At 34.3% G+C, this 16,771-nt stretch overlaps 2 protein-coding genes and 1 pseudogene across 3 annotated transcripts; 1 reads left to right on the forward strand and 2 right to left on the reverse strand.

Annotated features, from left to right (window-relative positions):
- Window positions 1-483: 483 nt before the first annotated feature.
- On the forward strand, window positions 484-4,875 carry LOC114410204 (annotated as a pseudogene).
- Window positions 4,876-5,392: 517 nt separating this feature from the next.
- LOC114410905 (thaumatin-like protein 1) lies at window positions 5,393-7,270 on the reverse strand. The gene is made up of 3 exons (XM_028374808.1): window positions 7,261-7,270; window positions 5,761-6,039; window positions 5,393-5,676 (listed from the first exon to the last, which is right to left on the reverse strand). Exons 1-3 carry the CDS (start codon window positions 7,268-7,270, stop codon window positions 5,393-5,395), a joined length of 573 nt encoding a protein of 190 aa, XP_028230609.1.
- A 933-nt stretch (window positions 7,271-8,203) lies between these two features.
- LOC114410205 lies at window positions 8,204-11,451 on the reverse strand. 2 transcript variants are annotated; one of them, XR_003666281.1, is made up of 3 exons: window positions 10,985-11,451; window positions 10,286-10,365; window positions 8,204-8,961 (listed from the first exon to the last, which is right to left on the reverse strand). XR_003666281.1 is itself a non-coding variant. In XM_028374048.1 (2 exons), the coding sequence occupies exon 2, from the start codon at window positions 10,289-10,291 to the stop codon at window positions 9,851-9,853; it is 441 nt and encodes a 146-aa protein (XP_028229849.1). In that variant the 5' UTR covers window positions 10,292-10,365; window positions 10,985-11,450; the 3' UTR covers window positions 8,204-9,850. The 2 variants fall into 2 exon arrangements, 1 of the variants encoding a protein (XP_028229849.1); XM_028374048.1 differs by having other exon boundaries at window positions 8,204-10,365; window positions 10,985-11,450.
- Window positions 11,452-16,771: the final 5,320 nt, after the last annotated feature.

Raw genomic sequence — 16,771 nt, forward strand, 5'->3', positions numbered from 1 at the left:
ATTGATTTTTTTAAATAATGATACCGGAAAACCTTTCATTTCTTATTTATTGGAATATATATTGACTATTCATTTATTTAAATTTTGATAATGCATTTATTTTTTAAATTTTTTGCTCTGTAGAAATGTCTGCATTTGACAAAATAGTTTATTCAACTATTCATCTTCTCTTAAGTTAGTCAATTTATCTCTAATTCTTATTGAGTAATACTAAATGTTAAGCATCAATCATGTTATAATTGTTGGAATTCTTTGACTTTGACAAATTCAAAGTTTTGACAATTGGACCTTTCCATCTCATGTGAAATGGTTCTTCTTGCTAAAAAAATACAACATTTACATTTTCATATTAAATAAGAATATTTTTAAATAAATTAATTAATATTTTATACTTATTAAATACTACTCCTTAATTTATGTATATTAAATTATTAATCTCAAACAATCAATAATTTTGGAAGTGAGACAAAAAAGAAAAGAAACTGTATAATTTAGTATTTGGTGTTGTGAAACGACGTGTCGTTGAGAGTTAGGAAAACATAACAAATCAGGACTCCAGTTGCGCCAGAAAGAAGTTCCCGCTCTCGGTTGGTAGCAGCAGCAGCAGTGAACTGAAGGTATGTGGCAATTAGCATAGCATTCCTTTCCCACATTTATTCCTTCCAGATTTCACACATAATCTTACGTAGCTGATTCCCTTTTCTCGAGATTCGAGGATTTTGTTCACGATCTGATTAATATTGTGCCTACGACATGCTCGATCATTTGCTTCACTCAAAATGGATACTTAGAAACCGTTTTTTTCTTCCAGGGCCCAAACTGGTTTTCGTTTAGCATTCATCTCTGATAATGAGCAGTTCAAGGGAGAGCTCCCCGGATTGGTTGCGTTCTTTTCAGGTATCACTCTATGCCCATTCATTTCGCTTACCACCTTCCCCTTTTTACTATATGCTTTTATGGTTCCTCGTTTTCCTTGTTCAATTGCAACCTTGAATTTTAACATCAGTTCCTTTATGCTTCTTACATCTTTGTCTGTTAAACATAAGGAATTGTATTGTGGACTAGGTGCCATCTCATTCGCGGTTGACGCTGTCCTCTGATTCTGGGTCTTCACGTGATGGTGGATCTTGGAATGAAGATAAAACTGATGTTGAAGGGGCTTCTCCAAAGTCACCCAGATTTCTGAAGGTCACAAAGAGCAACGGAAAGACACCAGAAGCTGCAAGTCCTAAAGTAGAAGAACAAACACCATCCAAAAGAAAGAAAGTAGACAAGAAAAAGCCCAAAGAAGGTAACTTGCGATTAAATTTGTGCTTTGGAGTTCTCTCGAGATGACTACATGGAATAGGTATAGGTTTTATGGTCAAGGAGATGAGTAACATAATATTTACACATGTATAATAAATATAAAAATCAATTTACATGTAGTCTAAGATTTTTAGAAAAAAATTAGCAGCAGTGCTAGGATGTGAAAGTAATTTCTAATTTCTTTTATTGAATTGTCATTCAGTCATTTGTTATTAATTTATGATGATACAGGAAATAAAGAGGAAAAGGAGACAGCAAATGAATCAAACATCGACAAGCATATAGACCATAAAGTAAGTGCCCTGTTTTCTTCTATTTAATTGTCAGGGTGTGTTCATAGATTTAGAAGAAAAAACGAACATATTTCTGTGCTTTACCATATTTTCTGTATATTGACTTGCTCGATCCTTGAAAATCTACATAGAGGCTTCTGATGCATCAAGAGTTCTCAACCAGTTTAATTGTTTTTCTTAATGCGTTGAGTGTCTTCTATCATAAAAGCAGTGTTTGACCTGCTACTTATTTTGTGATTCCTGTTAATATCAGATGTTTTTGCATAGGAATCTATTCATTCAATCTGGACACTATCATCAGAGTCTGAGTCATTCCTTTTTCCTCTCAGCATGAAATATCAGGTGAAGGAGAGTGTGTGGATGGACTTGTTCTTGGTAAATCTCCATCCAAAAAGGGTTCAAAAGAGAAGTCTTCACAAAAACAAATAGATATAGAAGATCATACACCAGTTAAAGGGAAGGAAATAAAGGCCAGTGCAAAGGGAAAAGGTATTGGTGATTTGAAAGTTGAAGAGGAAGAAACTTGTGAAAAGCCTGCTGAACCAAATGTAAGAATGGTTTGTTAAGGTTAAGGTTATAATGATTGCCTAAAAAAGCCTGTGATTTCAAATAAATAGTAACTTATGCTTGTTATTCATAAGTTGCAGGTTTCCTCCGCAAGGTTGCCTTTGATGCTTTCTGAGAAAGTTCAACGTACAAAGGTTAGGTGACAACTGTATGTTATGGATTTCCCTTTGCTCTATGTTCTGTCTTGTAAAATTGCAAGGGCCATGTTTTATTGCTGTTATTAGGACGATCTAATGAGTATCAGAGGTTTCACTTTTGAAAACAAATGCAATTTTGTGAAAAGATAAGTTGCTAGTTTTGTTTTGAGTTGATAATTGTGTGATACATTGTAGATTTCTTATAAGAATCACATGTTTTATCTTTAGTATTGATTCTAATTTTCTTCTTTAATCCTTTTTCACGAAAAGGGAAATGGGTTTGACAGAGAGCTTTTCTGTTTTTTGCAGGCACTCATTGAGTGTCAAGGTGACTCCATTGATCTGAGTGGTGATATGGGAGCTGTTGGACGGATTATAATTTCAGATTCACCATCTGGGGATCAGGAAATGTGTTTAGACTTGAAAGGTATTTTAATTTATGTTTTCTGATTAATACACAAATTGTAAGTCCTTTGTTCTGTATAATTTATATAGACAAACAAATACTGGCTCCGTTCCTATTTATAAGACCCAATTACTTAATTCATCAAGATTAAGAAAAATAGTTAATTTAGTTGATAACAATAAATTTATCCTAAATTTATATACTTTTCCAAAAATACCATTGTCATTAATGTTTCTCTCTCTTCTAAATGCATGCTAATATAACCTCTCTCTTGTTTAATTAGGGGTAATTTTAGTCTAAAAATAATTAATGCATGAGACAATATAGATTGGGTCTTATATAAAGGAACAAACAAGTTTAAAAAGTTGGATCTTATAAATAGGAGCGGAGGTAGTATATCTTGATCATAACACTGTAGCATCCATACATGTAGAAGCATAATACAGCTAAGCTATACTAGTCCTATTCTGATTTTTGCATGTTGACCTTGCTCCATGTTATAAAAAATGAAAATCTCAGACTGATAATCATAATGCCTTTTATATATAGATAGAGATATGTTAGGTGGTTTTAGCATCTATCAGAAAGACCTATTGAAGTCCCAGTAGGGACAGTAGAAGAGATTGAGGATAACCCAATGTCCCAACTACTAGAGAAAGAGGGAGACTGAGAAAAACTATGGGCAAAATAATTAAGAAGGATTTAGAAGTTAATAATTTGTCTAAAAACATATTTTCCATTGTCTGAGTTATTGATACAGTACTTTTACTTGTTAGTGACAAGTGACCTGTATCTGATGGTTCAGATTTTGCTGTCATTTCAGGAACAATATACAAAACATCTATAGTTCCTTGCCGGACGTTTTGCGTTGTATGTGGCGTGATCTGTATTTAACATCACCTTGAAAGTTTTCATAGGGACATGTAGCTAGTTACTTTTTTTTATCAATATCTTTCAAATAATGTTTCACATGAGCTTGTTATTTTTTTTAGGTTAGCTTTGGGCAGTCAGAGGCAAAGGTCTGTTGGCTATCTAGTATCTACTTATTTTCTATCTTATTCTCTATAATTACTACTTCATTTAGTTAGTAAACTTTGGCTTAGATTTTTTAAGTTTGTATTTAATGTTCTTACTCATCAGTAATTTAATCAATCTTGCCAAGGATTTTTGAAAAAATATATGCTGTCATTGTGTTTAACTTGTAATTTATTAGTCAGGTTGAGGCCATCATGAATGACTTCATACAGCTGAAGCCGCATTCTAATGTGTATGAAGCTGAAACTATGGTTGAAGGTTATTTGCATCTACCAACAACTATTTGGTGCTTTTATGTATGATAATGTTGCCTTTATATCCTGCATAAATTCCTTTCCTCACATCTATTCATTTCATATGAGAAGGGACACTGGATGGTTTCTTCTTTGATTCGGATGAGGAGGCTGGCAAGATCCAGAAGTCAACTAACCAAACTGATCAAAATGAGAATGCTGAGGAACAAGCTAATGGCAATTCCAAAGGGAAGGCTGACAAAACATCAGTAAGTTTCCTGATAGTCATTCTTGGTTTTGGATTTCTCCTTAGTGAATGAAAATGCTGGTGCATGCATACTTAATTGCTGAAAATCTGAATGCAGGGTGCTGGAAAGAAAAGAGGTAGAAGTACAGGAGGAAAACCACAAGCAAAAATAGCAAAGAAAAAAACTCCAGGTTCCAAAAAGGCAAAGACCAAGAAGTGATTCAAAGAAACTCTGTAATTTCTTGTATATGCCATGAACCAATAAAACTCTATCCTTGGTTTAAAAGTAGTGGTGCTAAATTACTTTGCCCATGACGAAGATGGTGATAGTAGAATTGCTGCTGTTGGAGTTCTTCTCAAACCACACACAGAAGAGTTGAAAGCTTATGATCTGTCGAATGACTTCTCACAAATTCCTTATTGTGTTTATCATTTTCAGGCCTGTTTTAATTATACTCTTTGTAGTTTCTTTTCCAGTGAATACTATTTTTATTTTAATTGATCTGCATTAGCCGGCTATTATCATCTAGAAGGGTCACTTTGTTCATTAAATTTCTGCAGAACATGTACTATAGAATATGTGAGAGAATGAATTTGAGGATTCCTATATTCCTGTTTACATTGCAAAAGACTAGTTGTTTCCTTCTTAACTTTTATTTTGCTAGATTTACAAGTTATCTTGAGATAATAGTGAGTATACTGGAATTATGACCGGTGGTATTTATGTGATATCAATTCGTTCATAATAAGCTCCGAACTTATTGGAGCTTTAGAAGACTGCTTTCTGAATCATTTGTTTTCAGAGGGTTCTTCAAGTGTAATATTTTTTTGCTGTCCATCGATTCCATCTCATTGATTGTGCCTTTTTTTTCCTTCCCCCCCCCCCCCCCCCCCCCCCATTTTGAAAGCCCTTATGAATCTCTTCTGATGTTATTATATTACAAATGAGAAAGAGTGAGAACCAAGAGAAAGATTGGCTCTGGAAAGGGAAATAAAATATTTGATGAGGAAGTGACCTGCTGATGCTTCCAAAAGGGTTGCCTAATTGGTGGAGGAGATGCAAGATTTGGTCTTCTCATCCTGTGTCGTAATGTAAAATGTTAGTTATGGTCCTTTTTTTTCTTGAAAGTATGGAAAATTGGCAATAAATTGGAAGGGAAAGGAAATTAATCGAATTTGAGTGAGATGATGTATAGTGTATACCCGTTGCTGTTGGGACAGAAAACAATATCGTATTCATATGCTTTGCAAGTGAAAGTGCTTGTGCCATCATCAAAGGCATAACTATAAGATCTTGGACAAGCCTTCTTGAAAATGGTTGAATAATAGGAAGGCTTGCACGTATTTCTGCAGCAATACTTGTCTGTCTTGAATGCCTCACAAGCACTCCTACACCCGACTACCTGTTGGTTTTGATGGCCTCCTAGTAATTGAAGTTCTCTTGGACAACCTATACCATTGTACCCTCGTTATTCTTTGGTCATTTAATTACCTAATTACTTATGATATATTTGTACTTTAAATAAGTTCTTACCTCTATTAATATCAGTAATACAACCTGTGGCATTACAGACACCACCATATACACCTCGTGGTAGAGCGAGTAATGGCAAATTGTTGCCATCTACCATGCTAACATCATAGTAGTCTTGTCCATTACCTGCACCAAGTGTTATCTCAAACAGTGAGGTAGGAGGAGCAGAACCATTTCCCTCACATTCCAGCCTTCCCCCACAGTCACCTGTTTGGCATTTTCCAACTCCTGCTGCATCAAATGTGCAACCAGTCCTTGCCCATATCCATCCTGACCAACCTGGAACAGTCGTAAGATTGGTGCTTTGATCTGTGTCCAACTGGAATTCGGTTGTTGCAAGTGGTGGACTCCCTCAACCTGAAAGTGTGCCTGGCCATATAGTATGTGGACAGTTGTTGATTATGGTGAACGAGTATGAGAAAGAACAAGAGAAGAATGTAAAGAGAATGAGCAAACTGGTGAGGTTCCAGGATGACTTTGTTGGCATTTTCAAGGATTATTGTAGTTGGTAATGTAGGTCGAGCCTTAGAAACTGTAGAGGGATTGAATTTGATGGCCAAGGGAAGGGACAATGCCCCTAAGATTTGTAATTTATACTGTTCTGAAGGAGGGAGTTGTGTGCTAAATCAGTTGTGCATTACAACAGACAAACAGTGACGTTACTATCATGAAATCCTCAGCCGCAAGACCAGCTTTATGGGTATGGTATTTCTTTTATTGCGGATGGCCTTGCTTAGAAGCAATTATTTGCTTTTGCTATGGCATGGGAAGTTGTACAAATATGGAGTTCTTTGTGACCTCCTGTCCGGAGAAATCATTAATTTCTTCAAAGAATCATATCAGAAAATCTCAGATTGTAGCGTATAAGAAGTTGCATGGGATCATCACAAAAAAGGGGACCAAGGAGATAGAGTAACTAGACTAGGTGTTAGAGGGAAACATGTAGTGGTTCCCTTGCGGTACACACCCCTCTAGACCGATCAGGGAGCATCTGATTCTGATCATTGGCATGTCATATGTGAACTTTCATGGAAGCAAAAGACATAACTTTCATATATACAAAAAAAGAGAGCATAACTTTCATTCTTTCAACGGTAAAATTGACCGCAGCCTCCCTCGAGTATCCTAGTTATTATCCATGTCGCAGACTAGAACTAGAAGATACCAATTAATAGAACTAATTTAATGTATAATATATTTTTAAATATATAAGTAAATATCAAATGTAATGTTAGATGATTACAAATGTCCAATTTATGTAAATTTTAGTGTGCATGGTCTTGAGGGAATATCAAAATATTTAACAATTTAATTAATAAAATTCAATATGTATAGAATTATTGAAGTAAAATTTTTGCCAAGAATTATTATTGGAATAACTTATTTACACACACTTTATAATGATTGATTTAATAAAATTCAACATTTATAATATTATTGAAGTAAAGCCTTTATCAAGAACTATTATTGAAATAAATTGATTACACACAATCCACATACAGAGTACCATTTTTATTAAAAGGATTAGTAAGTTAATTTTTGTTATTTAAAAAATTATTATACAAAAATTAATTCCACATTAATAAGAGGGCACCTCTTAGGCTCTTTCCTTTATTCTTTTTTGGTAGTAAAGTTTTCTTTGAGTATTGGGAATTGTTAAAACCCTTTTAAAGTAATATAAATCTTCTAGTGCACTAAGAATAAAGTATACAGTAATATCTGTAGCTGAGAATTCCACCCAAAAAAAACTGCATCTTAGAAAATGAATAATGAAAATTTTAATCATTTCATAGTTCATTATGTAGTGCATATATTCAATAGTTACTTTTTTAGTGAATGGTTGATTATTCTTAATAATTTTCCATTTATAAGTGTATCTCCAAGATGGAAATGGAAATGATTTGCTAACCAATCAGGTACCACATTGCTTTCACAATAAACATTTGTTCTTCTGCCTGCCAAGGCTTCTTCAACAATTAACGAATTTGGGAAAACAATTGGAGGACAATGATGCTAACTTGGATAGCGAGTTAGTTACCACGAAATACACAGCACAGGATAAATCAGCTTCCAACCATAATTTCTAACTACCAATCGGTGGAACCTTTCGTAAAAAAAAAAAAAAAAAACTTGCTGATGAATATTGAATACTACATATTACTATATCAAAATAATAAATTCATAGTCTGTTATGGTATAAACGTTTACTTTATCATAAAGAAATGTATTAATTTTGTAATTAATGGTTTGAATCCCTCACTTCTTATTTAAAACGAGTTCACAAAGGAGACCAATCAAAATTCAACACCATCCCCTAGATTTTTCTTTATTTTCCACTAGGCTTTCCTTCCAGGGGAGGTTTGTATAGTTTTTTTTTTAAAAAATAGCTGTGTAATAGTGCTTAAAGGGAGAATTCAAAAACAGACATGAACTAAGCTTTGAATAACTGCATAAAACTTGAATATTCCAAATTTCATTAATGATCTATAAGGTGTGATACAAAATGTCAAAAGAATAGAAACTAAGATATGCTTACAAATTACAAACCTCCGGCATTTAAATATCAGGATACAAACTTACATTTGCCTGGAATACAGAAGCAAAAAACATCATCAAGGCTGGGGAGAGTTTACTTTCCCGATTCAAATAAAGGGAAAATCACTTTCAATCCTCCAATATAGGCAGGCTGGAGTGATAAACAGTGCTGATAATTGTCACCTGTCAGTATCCCAGGACAGGTCACTTTTATTTGTTCAATCACTACAGTCCACAGGCAAGAAATGATAAAAAACTTCGTACCCCATTGCCCAGAGGCTCTTCGCTATGCGAAGATATGGGGGAGGGATGTTGTACGCAGCCTTACCCTTGCATATGCAAAGAGATTGTTTCCGGATTCGAACCCATGACCAACAAGTCACCAAGGCAAGAAATGATAGTGAAAGACAAATTCATTTGGTCTTGTACTTCAAAATTCAAACTACGTTGAATTTAAGTATGCAGACTTTTTCAACTTTTCATAGTGTCTTGATCATCCACCAAAACTTGTTGGGAGCATCATAACTGTCCTTTCCTCAACTGTTACATCCACTCCGTGCCAGGTCCCAGCTGCTTAGTCTCATCATGACTCGTTACTTACAGGCCCATCATTGTTGTATAAACTTCGGCAGGGGTATATTAGAGCCTGAGCAGCTAAGCTTATACCTACAAGAAAAAAAGAGAAGTATCAATATTTCATCTTCTAGTCTAGAGCAAATCCATATTAAAATGTAATTCAGTATTGCAACACAAATGTTTTGAATGCTCCTTGGTAGCATATGCTTCAAAACCTGCACAAGTCACATTAAACTCAGACAGCCAGACATCAGTTAACTCATGGAACAAATAAGATAATCAAAACATGAATATTATGAAAATGTGAACATCTCTCTTGAGCCTGCAAAAGATCAAGAAATTAGGCAGCAAAATTAAAAATTAGTTTTCACATGCACAACTTTGTCCACGTGAGGAACTGGAGAGAACCTGAGCTTACAGAAGTCAAGGCAATCAACCTGACCCTGAAAGCCTAATAAGTGATAAGATCGATAATGGTGAGCAGTTTCCAGTGGAATTGAGGGATATAAAAGGAGTAAAATAATACAACTTAACAGCACTACTCTTGGCAATGAGTACACTAATAGTTGAATAACGCTGCCCTGTGATTACAGAAACACTAGAAACCTAACAACTGGCTAGAAAATGTTAAAACAGTTAAAGTACATGGTCGATTCATAGTGCACCATTCAGATCCAGCTACAAAGTCTGCTTCTCACCAAGGTTAGCAAGAAACTGAAGTCAATTCAGATTTCATAACTATCTGAATGCCAAATAAAGCCTACTCAAATCCCCATTTAACAGTCAAGCTACATTAAGCACTACATTACATTGATACTAGAAATATAAGGAGTTCCTACAATAGATGAACATACATGTCCATCGATAAGTAACCATAATTGTTCAAGTTCCGTTTATTCATACTCATGATAGAAAAAGGGAGAAAAAAAGGACAAGTGAAATGATAGAGTTTTTTCAGTTAAATAATATATATATATATCTAGCTCATATCCATGCCATCTCCAACTTGGCTGCAGATAGGGCTGACAGCAGAGAAAGATCTCTCAAAAGGAGAAGGATGGAATTGGGCATCCCCCCGTCTACGCTTAAAACCACAGCTTTCAGAAGGCAAATTCTCTGCATCGAGCTTTCTTCGAACGCCTCTCACCGCCTGTTCCTCTGCTGGTGTAAGGGGGAAAATTTGACCACTAGCTCGACAAAGGGAACTATGGTTGTCATACAGAATTCTCTGGTTACAATTTTTATCACAGATGTGAGTAAGCCCAGTTAGCTTGCAGCGATACATGTTTCCACAAACATGTTCATTTTGACATTTCCAGTCGCATTTGTGACCAGGAATCGGACCTTCTTGGCCCAAAATACTTGACAGAAAAATAACATTTGCAGGACCTGCAACCATAGATTTGCCATATACCTCCATTTCTTCAGTCAAGACAGCAGCAACTCCTAAGAAACCTTAACACACTCCGACTTCAAGGCCTTTGCCTGAATTGTCTGCATGCCTCACCACAACAACACAGATTTCAGTCAAACTCAACAAAATTTATCTGCTAGCTAGAAAGATACATAAGAACTGATACACTCTAACCAAAACCAAACCACCCTTATCTGGTATTCTTCTGAAAAAGGGTCTCTCAATAATATCTTATTCACATTCACAAAACGCCACGAATATTTGTTAAAGAAAAGGCCCAACAACAGCCACAAGAGTTAACAGCCGTTGACCAACCATTGTGATCAAATCAAATTAGATATCACAAAAAGCAAATCTGGAACCTAATTCGAGAACAAAATTATATTCAACTGCCCCATCTACCTTTGACAAACCGTCACAACACAAACGGCGTTTATTCTAGGCAGAAACAAACGCTCACATGCGACAGATCGAAACCAAGGCCAAGTGGGATTTTCACAACAACAGACAACACGACAATTAACACACGCGGCCTGTCAATAATCATATTCCGAGTAATATTTTCCGTCCCAGAAAGCCATACATCAAAATTAATTCACACTTAAACATTACACCTTAATAATAAATAAATAAAAAAAGGAGAATTTGGAAAGAATCGTAACAGACCCAACAAGAGAAAACAAAGGGAGATTAACTTACACGCTCTTGAGCTAAGTGAAGCACACGGATAAAGTCTTGGTCTTTCTTCCTCAGTACCTACAAAAAAGAACAAGAGAAACCAACAAAAAAGAAAAAAGAAAGAAGAAAAAAGCCTTCTTCTCTCTCTCTAACTCTCACCGAAGAACCTAAAGCTAAAATTAAACAAGAGAGAAGTGTAAGGAATAGGGCATTTATAGAAATGCTGAAGCTGGGTGACTTTACACTTGTGGGGTTGACGCACCCAGATAGGACAAAACACACGCAAACCAAAATGCAAACCAAATGCATCCCAAATGTAATTTCGCCCCCACTTTACCTACAATTTTGGATAAAGCTACCGGATTCAACGCTCTTGCTTAACCCATCACCTTTTTTTTATTTGATGGTTTGTTTGTCACATGCACGATGCACCCAACGCCAACGGTTCTCTTCTCTCTCTCATCAGTGATCAGTGGCTTATCTTATCGTTCACACTTCTAACGTTTCAATCAAAGAGACTCAGAGGAGTGCGACGCGGAGGCCTTATCCTCGTATTGACACTTGACACGTGTAAACACCACCGTCTTCCACATCGGCTTCGGACTTCTTTGTTTGATGGGCCAAGCCCATGACCCGAATGATACTCATCGAACTTCTCTAGGGTTTGCAGCATTTCCATTTGCCTCCCTTTTTGACCTTTGCAGTTTTCAGCGTTGGTGTTTGCTTGAATGATATGTGGAATGTTTAACTCTTGTTATCAGATCAGAGCATCACTTCAGGAAGTGTTTCAATCTTTTCATAACTTGAAACAGTTTTCGTTTTCTGCTTTGATTTTTCTTAGATCCTGCTGATGATTGAAGGGGACGCGTCCCTTTTATGATCAAATGTCACGTGTAAAAGAATGAGTGTCTCCAAACAGAAAGATGAGTGCGAAATGAGTTGAATTTGATTTTGGAATTTAGAACAATAAAGTTTTTGTAGCAGTAATTACAGAAACAAGTAATTACAATTTACACAGCTAAAAGTGACTTTAAAAAGAAACAAAAACCAAGTGTTTGACACACTAGAGTAGAGAGCAGATATGTAATAGCCTTCATTATAGAGCAGAAGCTTACTTTTTTCCCCTCCTTTTTACATTTATAATTCATCTACCAAGAATATATAATCCATAACTGGATCAGAAAGTCTGTAATTAGTTTATCTCAAGCAGAGGGCAAGCCTTGGTACACTAATAAAGTTGCTGCATTGTGGCCTAGTGCTGATGAATTCAAATCTTAAAAACAGGGGGTAAACCTTCTTTAGATCAGTTTTATTAGTGCAAAAGAAATTTACCATAGTTCATAATCCTCAGTTGACATGATCACAAGAAACTTGAGCATTCACCTAGTTGGCTTCATGCGTTTTAATTTAACTTTGCAGCAGCTTGTGGGTAGTAGGAATTAATTGACTTTGCAGCAGCTTGTAGGTGGTAGGAATTAATTGACTTTGCAGCAGTTTGTGGATGGTAGGAATTATTTGACTTTTAGCAGCTTGTGGGTGGTAGGAATTATGTCTCATAAGAGTCTTTATCGTGGACCTTGTCAGTTTCTCAAGTTCCTTGGATTTTCATTATTACTAGCCTTAGTCCTGTGAGCAAAAAAGGGATGTTGGTTTCCAACTGAAAGTTTGAAAGATGTCCTTTCCATTACCAATTGAACCAAATCAGTCAACAAGGAAGGAGTTTGGTCCTTCATTGTAGACTACTGAGGACTATCTCCTAAATCCACATTGCATGCTTAGATGAGCAAGATGTAGTGATTAATTGTTCAGACATTGACAATCCCAACTTTCTCAGTCGTGAAGTTGAAAGTAAAGGTATTAAGGCGAAAGCTTATTGGGAATTATCTAAGTTCAGCATGCATTTGAAGAGAGAAAAAACGGTAGTTTGTTATTAAGCCACCTATAGCTCAGGAAGGGCAGTGTTTTAGTCTCTTTGTTTCTAATCATATGATGCCAGTTGTTTGCTTGATAACTTTGGAGGTTTGTTTGCTTTTCTTTGTACTATGGCTGTTTCTTGTGTAACTTAAAAAAAAAAGGATTAAACATGATTCTTAACATTTGTCATTGATTTGGTCATGCACGGTTGAGAAAACATTTATTGAAATGAATTTCTGCGTGAATCAGAATTTTCTTAAATGGGTACTTCTTAGTAACCATTGCAGAGAATATAAAGTACAACCCCTAACATTTTATTTGATAGTTTTTACTTCATCACAGCTAACTGATGGTAGCCACTAAGTTGAATTCTATAATGGCTCCAATTTTTGTTAGAGGCTAGATTCTGTTGAAGCTTTTAGTCTTGCGCTCTCCACTTCATTTGATGTTTAAGAAACGCATTTTAGTCTTGTATTCTCAACTTCATCCAGGAAAGTTCATAAATGTGACTGTATTAGAAACAAGAATGACTTCTGTCGTATAGAAGAGCACTAACAATCTGATTTTTTCCATTGAGGAAGGGTACAGAAGCAAGCTCGGTTAATACATAAGTTGTTCTCCATGTTCAGTGTGCTTTTCGCTGGTGTTTTTTTTTTTTTCGTTAAATCAATTAGATCAGTTAGTCTGTTATGTTGACTGGTTAGCCTTTATGCTGCACGTATAAAAACCCTTACAGTATGAATATCAACAGAGTTTCATTTTCTCTGTGATTCTGTGATCGATGATGAGGTATTGACTCCCCAGTTCTCTATCAGTAACAGTTTTATTGAATGTCCAGTCCTTAGTTTCTGTGTGCTCAATGCATGTGGAAATACCATTGTCAAAGACCCAGAAAAAGGTACTCTAGCCAGGCAACATCCTAAGGAATGCAAGTAAGACATTCACTAACTCATTTTTTCTAATATACTCTCTACTATTAATTAAACTTGATTGGAAATTACACAATATTATTAAATAAACTTGATTTAAAACTCAATTTTTCTAACTTTTAATAAACTCAAGTCAATAATAAGAATTTGCATTTCTCACCTTATTAATGTATCCTTAAAATGTGCCCAAACAATCAAGAATTGAATTTCAGTTGAGTCAACTTCAACTCAACTCCAATTGGATTGGAATTGAACATGCATTGGAAAGTGGAAAATGGAGGGTTCAACTGGAAAACAAACACGCACTTAGTACGCTGTTGCCACAGTCAACACAAAATAGAGGCAGCTACTGTTGGTCTCTTGTGTTGGGTGCCTTCTACTTCTATGGATATTTGGACCCAATCCTAATTCCTAAATTTTCTTCTTGCTTCGTAATGGCTTCCACGCATTATTTTCAGTGAAAATGTGGGTGGTCTGGAGTGATCGTTGACAGTCCTGAAGCTCAAGAGCAACTGCATCAGCAATCACGATCATATCGATGTGGAAGTTCAATGTACAAATTAGAATGATTTTGTTAGAAGTTTTATCTTGACTGAATATAGACTACCGAAGGATTGCACCTGGGAATATAAAGCAAGGTATAGAAATCGCATTCAAATTTGTGAGATGAATATTAGATTTAAGCATTACAAAGTAAGATTAGAATGATGAGAACAAGGATGACAACACAACAATTAAATCTTGCCTCGGCAAGTCAAATACTCATAATAAAGGTTGATACTTGAAAGTAATGAGGTGATTTTTTATAGTATTACTTTTACATTAATCATTTTTGACATATTTTTTCCTTTTCCTTTTTACGAAATACTACTACGATATAAACACAATTTCTCATTAGTCATTACTGAATTACTCAACAAGCAATATAAATAACTATATCTTAAAATAGCCTCTCTTATTTTCTAAATTAATCTCCAGCAAAGTATTATCTAATCAAATAGACACTTAAATATAGTTGGTACGATCGGATTAAATAGTTCGAACGATTCAACCGAGAGTCAGTTATTATACAGGCCGGTTCAATCAAACCTCAAAGATACTTGAAAACTCCCATTACAGATAAACTTTAGGATGAGAATCTAAGACTTTAGATTCTTTACTTTGACATTTCTCTTGTTTCCCTTCTCAGCCCGCGATGCTTAGCCCTTGAACAACACTATGATATATTATTGTTTTTATGACTCAAAACCACTTCCTCATTTGTTCTATTTATTTGCTTGTTCATTCTTTGTTGACCTTTTTTTATCAATTTTTTTAATATTTTCAAATTTTTAGAATATAATAATACTTTAATAAGTTTACTTGACTATTTGACCCAATTCAACATAATTAAAATTGGGTTGGTTCAGTTGGAGTTTCTTACCTAAAAGCAAAGAACTTGACCTATTCCAACTCATCATTATTTCATTGGTTTTAGTTTCAAAAACGACCAAACCTAACTCCCATTCACTTATACCCCTAAGTGAAAGGATACAAGGAATAATAATTAATTAATTATCAAGTCATTTACATACAAGGTTTTGTTCTGACTGCACAAGGTAGGAGCACCCCCAGTTAGAGGTATAAAATATGGCCATCTGTTCGTCAGTTATAAACTGCTAGAAGCATCAGATCGAATCTCAAAGGTGGTGAATGCATCGGTGTTTCAGTCAAACGCATCTCAATAACCATTCATATCTGATATCTTGTCTTTGTAATTAGTTGTACTAAAACAGATGGATACTGTCGTAGAACTATGCAAGTTTTTGTTTATTGTTTGAATGTTTTTTACGTGACGATCCGAAATCATCAATAACATCAAGTTTTGAGTCCTTTTCAATTTAATGATATATGATATTTGGCTGTATTCATGTGTACTCTAACCAAATGCATATAAGGAAATGGTAGCAATACATTTCTTATTAATTACTTTTTTTAATAGGAGTTTAAAGGTTCCACTTACTTTATATTCTCGTCCAATCACATATATCATTTGGTAATATATTTTTTAAAATAATTATTATAAAATCAAATAAATTTAAATTGTGATTAGATAATTATGTAAAATTTTATATTATCTGTGTATAATTATTTTTTATTTTTAATAAACTATTATTAAATAAAATAATTCTGAATCCCACTAAATAAAATAGATTGTGTTCCTATTTAGCAAGACTTATATGGATTTTTCTTATAACAAATGTACAGCAAAAATTTACTACTACAAAAATAGTGCATGTAGCAGGGAGTCATAATTGCATCATTGATTAACAACAACAACACTCCTTTTGAAAAACAGCTTTTGTATCTTTGCTTTTCAGGTAAAGAAAAATATATTAGCAAAATATCCCCATAATATATTTATTATATTATTATAATTAAACAATATTTACATATCTATATTAATAATTATAGTACTTTTTATTAACTCTATCCAAATAACATTTTTTTTATTAAAATCACTTTTCTTGTATATATTTCTATTCATAACTTAATTCATTCAAACACGCTTCTTACTTATAAAAAGGATAATAATCAAATTTATTTTGGTTTAATTATTGGTCGAGTCCCTAAACTTTTACCAAATTTTTAATTAGATCTTTATTTTTTATTTTAATTAGATCCTTGACTTGTATTTATTTTTTATTTAGATACATATGTTTAATAAAATTAAGAATGAAATGATCCTTCAATGATTTCAAAACATGAAATTAAGTAGAAAACGGTTATAAGATATAAATTTATTTTATTAGATATATTAAAAATTATGATTTTAACACTTATATATTTATCTTCACATGACCGGTATTGATTTGTACTTTTTTAACAAATCTCAATCTAAATAAAAAAATGATCCATAAAACTATCGTAATAGAGAAATTATAATAATTTACATATCATATTCAATCAACTTAATTAAATCAAA

The sequence above is a fragment of the Glycine soja genome, chromosome 4 (assembly GCF_004193775.1).
Source record: "Glycine soja cultivar W05 chromosome 4, ASM419377v2, whole genome shotgun sequence".
Taxonomy (NCBI): Eukaryota; Viridiplantae; Streptophyta; class Magnoliopsida; order Fabales; family Fabaceae; genus Glycine; species Glycine soja.

Bases quoted from the DNA above. Each gene is read 5' to 3' on its own strand.
- LOC114410205 (XM_028374048.1), bottom strand. From the start codon at position 10,291: ATGGAGGTATATGGCAAATCTATGGTTGCAGGTCCTGCAAATGTTATT.
- LOC114410905 (XM_028374808.1), bottom strand. The intron at 5,677-5,760 runs GTAAGAACTTAT...ACAATGGTATAG, and splicing joins TATTACTGATATTAATAGAG to GTTGTCCAAGAGAACTTCAA.